We start from the raw sequence: 11,305 nt of genomic DNA, 5'->3' as shown, positions 1-11,305 counted from the left end.
CGTGTCTATTAATACACTAGAACCAAATTCCAATATTGATCTATAAGACTCATGACGTTTACCATTTTAGTTATTCGTATTCAAAATATATTATACTGGTTTTCGAGATCCAGTTTTAGGCATTATATTGGTCTTTAAACTCTTTTGGTTGTTGAGTCAACGAATGAAATACTGAATTGGCTCTGACTTGCCATGCTACATCGTTTTGTTTTAGCTATTAAATAAGACAAAAACAATGTCATTTTAGAGAATGAAAAGAGATAAAACGATTTATACATTATATAAATTATTTTTCATATTTTTTTCCTTGTTTAAACATCAAAATGAAACGAAATTGTTTAACGTAATAAGCTAGAGTTAGTTTAGTATTTAGTTTTCTGATTTAGTACTAAAAAAATCTAAAAATTAATATGGTACCAAAAATTAGATCTCAAAAGCTAATATAGACATATAAAAAATTTTAAATTTCAGGTACTAAAACAATAAAAATTGTAAATTAAAGAGCCATTTTACAAATTTAGTCAATACACTAGTGTATATATATATATATATATATATAAGTGAAATGATAATGTCATTTCTAATTTTTATAATGCTACTCCTCACATGATTTTTTTGCATTATAATTTATATAAATTTGGAAAAAAAATTATCAAAAATAGAAATAATATTATCATTTATCCATAAATAATTGGATAATAGTGTTTTTTTTTTAATTTCAAACAATTCAAATTAAATTAGTCAAATTTTTGTTACATAACTCCAATATTTGATTATCCAATTATCCATAGAGGAAAAAAAGACGAGAAAAGGAAAAAAAGATTGTATGATAAGATAATAGTTAAACTGCTGTTATTGTTAGTAATTAAAATCTAATCTTTTTTAGGGTAGTTAGAATCTATGTATCAGTCTATATATTCTACAATTAAAACGATGGTGACTTTCAACATTTTTGAAAGACGAAATAATCTTTGTATAAATTGTTCATTGACTCTTTAAACACAGTTCTTAAAAACTTGTCTAATCTCTACGGCGACGATTACAGATACAGTTGCTGTTCAATCGTAACTAACACGTCTAAACCTCTTCTTCCTCTTAACGTTTCTTCTCATTCTTTTCCTCTCTCTTCCGATGCTTCAACCTTAAAAAGCAACTCTTTTTCCTTTCAATTTTTTCATTTTCCTGATCTGGGTTCCCTTCAAATTTCCTCTTTGGAACAATCTTCAATGACTCTTCTCCTTCCACTCACTGCACTTTGATAAAAGAAATCGGTTTTTTTCCATCCGGGTTCTTCTTCTTTTGGATCATTCTGTTTTGGAACTGAAGATGGTGAAGATGGGTACCAAAAAGTTGAGTTTTTTGCTGTGTGTTTGGGTTTTGGTATTTGGGTTTTGTTATGGTAGGTTTGTGGTGGAGAAGAACAGCTTGAAGGTGACTTATCCGAAATCGTTGAAGGGTAGTTATGAGTGTGCAATTGGGAATTTTGGAGTTCCAAAATATGGAGGAGTAATGGTTGGTTCTGTGGTGTACCCAAAGGCGAATCAGAAGGGTTGCAAGAGCTTCAGTGATGTTGATATTTCGTTTCAAACCAAGCCTGGAAGCTACCCCACCTTTGTCCTTGTTGATCGTGGTGGTAAGAGATTCTTATAAATTTTGAGTACCACTTTCTAACTATATTGAATTTTGTTACTATTCCAGAAGGGGGAAAAAAAAAATCTAATTCGATAGTTTAGTCATCTATATGTAATATTATATCAGGTGTGGACTTTGCATTGGATTTGAGTCTATAAAGGAAAGATTAGTGGAAGTTTTGTAAAAAAATATTTTGGGTTTTGTTTTATTGGCTGCTTTCGTAAGATGGGTTACATGCTGTCTTAGGATTTATGGTAGTTATTACTTTTTAGTGTGTAGTGAAGTGTTGTTGTTTTATTTTGCTCTTATTATGATTTTTCATTATGTAGCATGGAAAATGGAAAGTTGGGGGTAACTTATTAATTAATTGGTTTTCCATTTTAATACCAACTTTGGATCAAAAGAAAAATTGCATTTAGTGTTCAGATCAAGGATGCTGAGTTTATTTGGTTTCTTCACAAATGCGATTTAGTAATAGAACCATGATAAACAGAATGAAATTTATCTATCTATTTATTTATTTATTTATTTTTCTGTGCCTTTTTTACTATTATATCTCTCGGATTATGTTGTGTCAAATTGATGATATCCATGCATTGGTTACTTACACATTCAACACAAGAATGGCTCTGGTCAATGATTTTTATTGTGGTAACTTTTGTAGATTGCTTCTTCACTTTGAAGGCATGGAATGCACAGAATGCTGGAGCCGCAGCTATTCTTGTAGCTGATGACAGGTCAGAAACATTGATCACAATGGACACACCTGAAGAAATGAATGCTGGAAAAGGCGATTATGTCGAGAAGATTACTATTCCGTCTGCCCTCATCAGCAGATCACTTGCAGATAAAATCAAGGACGCTCTCTCAAATGGTGAGATGGTTAACATTAATCTTGATTGGACCGAGGCTCTTCCACATCCTGATGAGAGAGTCGAGTATGAGTTGTGGACAAATAGCAATGATGAGTGTGGGCCGAAATGTGACAATCTAATCGAGTTTCTGAAGGACTTTAAAGGCGCAGCACAGCTACTTGAGAGGAAAGGGTTTACTCAGTTCACCCCTCGCTATATAACTTGGTATTGTCCCGAAGCATTTCTTTTAACCAAGCAGTGCAAGTCACAGTGCATAAACCATGGAAGGTACTGCGCTCCGGATCCCGAGCAAGATTTCAGTAAAGGGTATGATGGCAAAGATGTTGTTATTCAAAATTTACGACAGGCTTGCTTCTATAAAGTGGCAAATGCAAGTGGAAACCCTTGGCAATGGTGGGACTATGTGACTGACTTTGCAATCCGTTGCCCGATGAAAGACAATAAGTTCACTGAAGAGTGTTCAGATCAAGTTATAACATCTCTTGGTAGGTTTGACATTCCATGTTTCTTCACATACATGTTGCGGCATGCTTGTGTTTTTGCTTTGGTGTTTGATGTCGTGTTTGTGATTAATTTTCCCAAGTCAGCAAAAAGAGGATCAATGTGTTTTTCATTTCTCATAGCATTAATATAATTTCTTAGTTTCAGTTCTCTCTAAATGATTTTATATCCAGGAATTTCGTTTTTCTTTAAATGCCCGAAGTATTGATGTATATGCTGAGACCAAATTTATATCATTTTGCCATTTTGAGACCAAAGAATTATGTACCTTTGTCCTTTGCCGTACTGTTAATCATTTTCACTCTTTTTGGTTAAGTTTTTGACTTTTCTTTAGTGATATCAAATGATTTGGGCGACATGGTTTATGGCATCATTCTAGAAGAAAATTGCTTCATTTATTTATTTACTTTGTCTGCCATTTACTTTACAGGTGCGAATCTGAAGAAGATTAAGGAGTGTGTTGGTGATCCTCATGCTGATGTTGAAAACCCTGTTCTCAAGGCTGAACAGGATGCACAGGTTGGTACTCTAAACTCAAAACTCTTTAAATGTTCTTATGTGTTTGTTTTTATCAATTAAGACATTCTTTCATTCATGCTTATATTGCATTTTGTTCTGACTTTGGTTTCAGATCGGAAAAGGCTCTCGTGGTGATGTCACTATACTGCCTACTCTTGTTATAAATGACAGACAGTATAGAGGTATGAGGCAGCTCTATTAACATCTTGACGGCTATTTGACCATGTTCGATTTTATAATTTTTTCTTTTACGGTTTTACTCGATTTTAGGTAAGCTGTCAAGAGCAGCAGTTCTCAAGGCAATCTGTGCTGGTTTCCAAGAGACTACTGAACCATCAATATGCTTAACTCAAGGTCTTTTCTTTCGTTCCTTTGTAATTTCTCTGTTTATTTAAATTTGCACATTAAAATCATCCATGAAAAATGTTATTGATTATTCTTCGCAGACATGGAAACAAATGAATGTTTGGAAAATAATGGTGGTTGCTGGCAAGACAAATCTGCTAACATTACTGCATGCCGGGTATTTGGTTAACTGAACCTTGTCAGGCACATTGTTACTTATCGTTTTTTACGTTATTGCTTAATATGGAGTCGTTATTGCCTAACTATATCTGCATATCTTACAGGACACTTTCCGAGGAAGAGTATGTGAATGCCCTATTGTACAAAATGTGAAATTTGTTGGTGATGGATATACACACTGTGAAGGTAAGTTGGTTTCTGAATGTAGATAAATTGCTCCATTTGGTGCATTTCAAAATCCATTGTCACCAAAAAGAATACAAACGGAAAATAAATGCGTTTCCAAAGATTAATGAGCTTTTCATTGTTTTAGTCTTTAAATAAAAAGCAATCATCATCTTGTTACTTTGATCCATGTTATAAAGACTCCGCATAATCTTTTATTGGGGGTCAATGGGCTAATACAATTCTTAGAGATGGTGGTTGAATCTTGATTGGGTTCTTTGACTCCTCCAATTAGAACAAGGCTTTAGTAGTAATAGTTGTTAACTGTCATGCTACCTAATTTCTTTTCCATCCTTGACTTCAAACTTCTTTAACAGCTTCAGGAGCCTTGAGGTGCACAATCAACAATGGAGGTTGCTGGAAGGGAACCCAAGAGGGCAAGGTTTACTCAGCTTGCATTGTAAGTTATCATGTGCAGCTTTTTGTGCATGTTCTTGGTTAGGAGCAGTCCCAAAAGGCCAATATGCTAGAGATATTAACTGTCATCGGTTTTCGGGATTGATCATGCAGGATGACCACACGAAAGGTTGCAAGTGTCCACCTGGGTTCGAAGGCGACGGTATCAACAAATGTGAAGGTACTTGCTGTTGTAAATTCAGTGAATTATTCTAGCATCCGGTTAATAACTACGCATTTTTGTAGGAGTTACTAGTCTAGTCAAATTCTGATAAGGCATGTTGTATCTTTTTGTGTTGTTGATTATGTTGCAGATATTGATGAGTGTGAAGAAAAATTGAAGTGCCAATGCCCACAATGCAAATGCAAGAACACTTGGGGAAGTTATGAGTGTAAATGCGGTAGCGGTTTGTTCTACTCACAAGAGAATGATGTTTGCATGGGTAAGATTTCTTTATTATTTCAATCTACTTTTGAGAATTTCTTTTTCTATTTGGGAAGTGTCAAGTTTTTCTCTAGGAAGAAATTGATCAGATCCAAACTTGCATTCAAGAATAATTTATTTATTATTCATTATTTTGTTTTTCAATGAATTATTTTTCATTATTTTCTTATCTATCAATGCAGGTAAGTACACTGCTTCAATGTCGGGCGGGAACTTTATCGGAATGATCATCCTCGTTGCGGCTGTTGCTGGTATTGCTGGATATGCATTTTACAAGATTAGAATCCAGGTATGGTTCTTGCAGGCTTGATCTTTAGTCCTTTCAAAATGGTGTTAATGCCAGATCGAGACAGCAGACTACTTTCTCCATTTTGATATAACTGTCAAAAACAGATGATCATTTAAATCACGAACAAGGTTTTGAAAGTTAGAGGTTTAAATGTTTAAAGGTTCAACTGCGGTTCAATCCAGATATAATAGAATACTACATTTATATATATATATATATATATATATATATATATATTCCAAAAAAATTTGATTAAAAAGAAAATTTAACCGATGTTTTCATATAAAAACCCTCATCGATTCAACTGATTCACCGGCTTTTGACCACCTTTACTTGTTTTTTGACTCATTTTTTGCAGCCGTTTTTTTTTTTTGCCTAAACCGAACTGTTGAGGTGACCGGTTCTCGGTTGAACTAGCCTGTTTGGTCTGGTTTTCAGAAACATGATCACGAATAAATTGAGGTTGCTACGAAAAAAAAAAAAAAACTAATTAATGTTATCTTGACTAGTGTATTAATAGTCACGTCTGTGCCTATTAATAGTGTATTTATTATTTAATAATAAATATAAGGTTAGTCAAGATTATAAGTATTTTAGATTACATCTAAGAGGTTTTGCGTTCCAAGTCTTATAATTAATATCTTAAGGAAAAAAAAATTATGCCCCAAATATCTCATATCCACATTATAACAGTAGAAGTAGATATAAAAAATTGACAGTTATTTAGAATGAAACTGAGTTTTATCAACACATTAAGATATATTAGATCAGGGGGAGTAATTAAGAACCTTAGTTGAAGTGGCTCTACCTACTATTGTCTTCTAAAAGAGTCTTGTTATAACCAAAGATGCCTAATATATTAAAAATGTTGGTTGAATTTGATTTGATTTTGTATTATATTATGATTTTGTGCAGAGATATATGGATTCTGAGATAAGGCAAATCATGGCTCAATACATGCCCTTGGACAATCAACCTGAGGTCCCCAGTCAACTCCATCATGATATCTAGAACATCTTGGTGTCCTCCATTTATGGAGTTGATTAAAATGAATCGTTGGAAAACACTAGAGCTGTTTACTAAGGAAGATGATTAAGCTCATGCTATATTTGAGGCTCTTAGTAGCATGCTCAGGGAGTTTAGTATGATCATCCTTTCTGGTCATTTTCCCCTTGTATTTAAAACCTCTCTCCCTTTCTCTCTCTAAGTGGATAGTGTCCGCTTTTTGTTATGAGTATTGTAAATTTTGAATACTAAATGGTTGACATTATGCATTCTTCTCTTTCTAGTGTAGTTAGTATCTTAATGTCATTCTCATGGGCATCCCTTCTTTTGTCTCCTTTATGCGAGTATTTTTACTAATAACATAGTAGTAAATGTAATTTAAGTAAAATTTGCAGGTCTATTTTTGTTGAGTAACAAATTAAACTTGTCTTTATGAGTTAATATAGGCCATTTTGATAAAACTAGTCTATTCAAAGGTTACCAGTATAAGGACATATTTATATCATATGTAGTTCAAATGCATTAATTTTTTTGAAAAATGTTTCATTCATCAAAATCAAGTTTTTGTAAAACTCTGAATCATATCAAGTTTGCTAAGAAAAAATGGTTCTTATTTTTGGTAACGATACAATTCAAAGGATACATCGTCGTTTAACAAGGGAATTTCAGCCAAAGATCTGAATCATTCCGAAGGCTATGCCTTAGGGTTTGAATAATTGGATTTAATTCAAAAGATAATTTATAAAGTATATGCTCAGCTAGGGTAGTAGGCTACAATAACATTGCATCAAATTATTGGCATTTATACAATCTTTGCATATTTTGTTAAAAGAAATCAATCATGATCATTATAATTATTATCTGTTTGGAAGACAAAGCTCTAAACAACATAATTTTTTAAACAGTGAGATGAAAGGTATATTCCCTCAGACTTGTATTGTAGAAAAAACTGTAACCTAGCAGACCAAGGTTGCTCTCCCCATGCTACCATATATGCAAGGTTACAACTTACAAGGGATTAAATACCAAAAAATAACAGTAGCTTCATGATATTCCACCTCACAGAGGAGAGGTTGTATACGACAACGTGAAATATTACTAAATTTGATTTCCCTGAAACATCACCACAGTTACAAAAGCAAGTAAACCTGAAACTACATCTAGATTTCTCCAAGCTCAATTTCCATGCATGAACCCATAGCAATTAGCAGCAGTGAATCTGATCATCCAGCCTGTAGCTGTAAATCACTATCAAACACAAAATAAATAATCATACAAAAAGTTTCCGATTTCTGACCATGCCCCATATAGAATTGCAGATATTAAATTTATGCAACTTAGTAATATATATGATCTTTTAATAGGCTAACCTTATCACGGATCTAGCTTTCTGCTTCACTTCCCAAGTTGGAGTCCTTTTGTTGCTTACCATCCAGAATCCACCTATAGACGAAAAATGCTGCTGCCACACCACTGCATAAATGCAGATGTTAAACATCATTGTCACACAAAATATGATGTATTTTGGAAGATGGAAAAAGGTTTAGAAGTCATGTATAAAGTCAAAATTTACATATTCAGTAATGTCAAACTATCACTGCTCACAACTTTCTAAGTCTCAGAGAAGTGAATATCTAGAGGTTAACCTATTTTCTATCAGTGTGTGTGTGTGTTCTATGATCGTTCAGATCCAGCACCGCTTATGTATAATATCATCATTTGTAGCATTAATAAAGTTCTGTTTATTAATTCACCACTGCTTATGTTTCTCCTAGAAACCATTTCATGGTTAAAAACCACAATGGGAAAGGCAAGGATTGGAAAACAGCAAAAGCTATCATATCAATAACTCCATAAAGAAGCTAAGTATGTTCACATGTAAATTAAACATTAAAGTTTTACTAACCTGATCAAGGCAGTGAAAAACGTTGATCCCTAAAGAAAAGAAAGAGAGGAACAAATACTGTAAGAACTTTCTTTAAGTTATTAAGATGTATAAAAGTTATAATGGTGCTGATAAATTGAATATTTAAAATATCGAATGTCTTACTCTGCCTATTGTGCGTATCTCTCTGAGAAACAATATAACTGCGATTGCTGCAAGTCCAACAGGTAATTTAGAATAAGAAGCAAAATCGAGAACAACTCATCACACATAATTGAGAAAGAACTTCTTTTATGGGGAACAAATTATAAAAAGGATGACACTGTCATAAACATTATGGATTGAAACATCATAGCTTAACTTCAAAAGGTATGTCCTATGATTGTTGATGAAAATTGTATATCCTCCTTATCAAAACATAACAAGGATGAATATCTAACACTCATATTTTTATAGCCCACTTAGTTTTGCAATTGTTTTTTATGCAGCATTTTCGTTCTATATAATGCATAAAATTTTACCTGCTTGGCCTTTCAAAGCTAGAGGAGAAAGCTGTCCTCTTTTATATGCTCTAAGACTTGAAATGCTAAAAGCCAAGAGCACACCACCTAGAATCACCCCAAACCTTATGGCTGCAAGGCTTCCGGTGAACATAAAGTTAAGGAAGCCACCAAGAGACAGTAATAAACCTGCAAAGATTGCGAAAATAATAAAAATATTAAACTAGGAAAATGGGAAGGGAAAATAGTGCAATAAAATCTTGTCAGGCAGCATAATAGGAGTCATATCATTGCAATATGCAATTTCACTTTGGACATCTCTTTCAAACCATGTAATGACACGATGCCTGTTTCGCATAAGACATTTATCTAAAAGCATTTAATGACGTACCCAAATGAGTCACTGTACAAGTGGATAATTCTCATCAATACCAATCCTCATCACCATGCAAGTCCTACAAAGGCTAATAATCTCTATCATGTATCAATCCTAATCTTCATCAGGTGCAAATAACTCTACAAGTGGAGGATGACCAACTCATCTCTCCTCCTCAATCTATAATACTCTATACCACCAGATCAACTCTTCTCAAGTTAGCCACATACTACCTAGACAATCAGGATCGTTGTCCTATTTTTGCATGTCCCTTACCTAAAGACTCCACTGGCTACGAGAACAACATATACAACAGGGAAAAAGGGATCATCATCTAACATTCAAATGCCTCTTATCATAGGTTCAACATTATCTTAGTCTTAGGAAGTAGACTCTCCAGAACAATCATAAAATTCCAGAAAAAATTATTTTACCATTTAAATTCCACCACACAATATATTACATACCATAAGGTACACCAAGGTAGAAATCTCTAACTCCAGATATTCTGCTGAGATCATCACTTGGGGAGGTAAATGTTTCCACAATCTCCTTCACCTCGGGCGAATTCTCAGTGGCAGTGGAGATATACTCTTTGCCTTCCTCAGTGATTTCCTTCGCTGCCACACTCAAGTCATGCCTTGCCTTATCAGCCTGTATCTTCAGCTGTTCTGCAGTATCTTTCAGAACGACAATCGCCTTCTTAGAATACAGTTCATATGCCTCTTGTGAAATTCCTTGAAATTTCAAGGCTTGTTCTTTGAAGGTATCCACAGCCTGCTTCCATGCTTCCTGTGATTCCTCAGAACCAACCTTGGGTAACTCACCATCTTCCTCCTCCACTTCAATCTTGCGATGCTCCTACACATTTCTCAATCCATATTAGCACATAGAATACTCACGCTAAATTCAACAATTTGGAAACTAAGTGTACCTTTTAGTTTAGCTTATTTTAAATTCGAAATAGGTTATAATTAAAAGCCTTCATAGATAAAATTTGTTGAAAAAAATGCTGCAACTAACTTCCATATGCAGAATTCAAATTGCTATTTGCAACCGCAACAGCAGCTGCAACATTGCTATCTATGGAGTTCTATGCAAACTTCGATTTCCCTCAAATTCTGCAATGTAATTGCAACATAACAAGAACAACAACAACAATAAATTCTAAACTGCATATTTGAAATACGCATTGACCAATGGCATTTGAGCTACAACACCCCACTTTCACAAAACTAATAAAGCTCGTTCTTTTGTCAACTCACCGATTCCTCATGAGGAGCTGCGAAAACAACAGTTAAAGGGCCCCGAACGGTCCGTCCATTCAGGGTAAGAAATCCAGCTCCAACGTGTTGAGGAACAGCGAGTGAGACTCTGCAAGCGCGAGTTCTGAGCAAAGGGTCGAAGCTTAAGCAATGGGGAAGCTTGTGGAACGGAACGGAGACATGAGTAGTGGCGAGTTTAAGGTTTAAGACCGAAACGGAATCCATGGTGAAACTCATCATTGAAAACGAGCCTCTTTGTAAAACAGAACAGAGAGAGAGAGAGAGAGAGAATAAAAGATTGGGGATTGAAGAGTGGCGAAGAATACGAGGGTTGAAGAAAGGAATGGAGTGAGAAAGAGGGTAGGGGATTTTTGTATATTAAAGAAAGAGAAGAATGGGGAGTGAAAGGGAAGGGACCAAAGGTGTTTGTGAAAAGTCCCAAACCAGAGAGAAAGAAAGAAGAGAGAAAGAGTGTGCTTGTATTGCTATCTGTGCGTTTTGGTGGTAGTTGTTGCGTTTCTTCGGCTTTGTTTGGGAGAAAATGAGAGCGAAGAACAAGTCCTAGGACCGTGACACCTCATCAATATTCATAGGACACATTTTTTGTGCTTTCGTAGAAAAAAAAGGGGAAAATATATTATTATTATTATTATGATTTGATGTGAATTATTTGTTTAATCTATCTTTTATTGCTTAGTAGTATAGTATATTTGACATTAATAATGTTCCATATTTATGTAATTTTATTAACTAAGTCTTTTTTGGATTACACGCTCCTTTTTTATTAACGTAAAGCTTCTTTCTCAACTTAGATATTTTCTTTCTCAACGTCGTTCTTCTATCTCAATGTAGAGTTTTTCTTCCTCA

General features: G+C 34.3%; 2 protein-coding genes across 3 annotated transcripts; one reads left to right on the top strand and one right to left on the bottom strand.

The window, feature by feature from the left end:
- The first annotated feature begins 783 nt into the window (after positions 1-783).
- On the top strand, positions 784-6,718 carry LOC112743853 (vacuolar-sorting receptor 1). The gene is made up of 12 exons (XM_025793230.3): positions 784-1,633; positions 2,297-2,992; positions 3,439-3,527; positions 3,640-3,709; positions 3,798-3,881; positions 3,974-4,050; positions 4,157-4,238; positions 4,595-4,677; positions 4,788-4,854; positions 4,988-5,116; positions 5,301-5,407; positions 6,323-6,718. The coding sequence occupies exons 1-12, from the start codon at positions 1,327-1,329 to the stop codon at positions 6,416-6,418; spliced, it is 1,887 nt and encodes a 628-aa protein (XP_025649015.1). The 5' UTR covers positions 784-1,326; the 3' UTR covers positions 6,419-6,718.
- Positions 6,719-7,232: 514 nt separating this feature from the next.
- Positions 7,233-11,023, bottom strand: LOC112743851 (protein FATTY ACID EXPORT 3, chloroplastic). 2 transcript variants are annotated; one of them, XM_025793228.3, is made up of 7 exons: positions 10,439-11,023; positions 9,641-10,034; positions 8,819-8,986; positions 8,463-8,509; positions 8,319-8,347; positions 7,783-7,885; positions 7,233-7,660 (listed from the first exon to the last, which is right to left on the bottom strand). In XM_025793228.3, the coding sequence occupies exons 1-6, from the start codon at positions 10,676-10,678 to the stop codon at positions 7,795-7,797; spliced, it is 969 nt and encodes a 322-aa protein (XP_025649013.1). In that variant the 5' UTR covers positions 10,679-11,023; the 3' UTR covers positions 7,233-7,660; positions 7,783-7,794. The 2 variants fall into 2 exon arrangements, with proteins under 2 accessions (XP_025649013.1, XP_025649014.1); XM_025793229.3 differs by having other exon boundaries at positions 7,233-7,650.
- Positions 11,024-11,305: the final 282 nt, after the last annotated feature.

This window comes from Arachis hypogaea, chromosome 14, assembly GCF_003086295.3.
Source record: "Arachis hypogaea cultivar Tifrunner chromosome 14, arahy.Tifrunner.gnm2.J5K5, whole genome shotgun sequence".
Lineage (NCBI taxonomy): Eukaryota > Viridiplantae > Streptophyta > Magnoliopsida > Fabales > Fabaceae > Arachis > Arachis hypogaea.
Note: the sequence above shows the minus strand (reverse complement) of the source record. Positions and strands in the feature narration are given on the sequence as shown.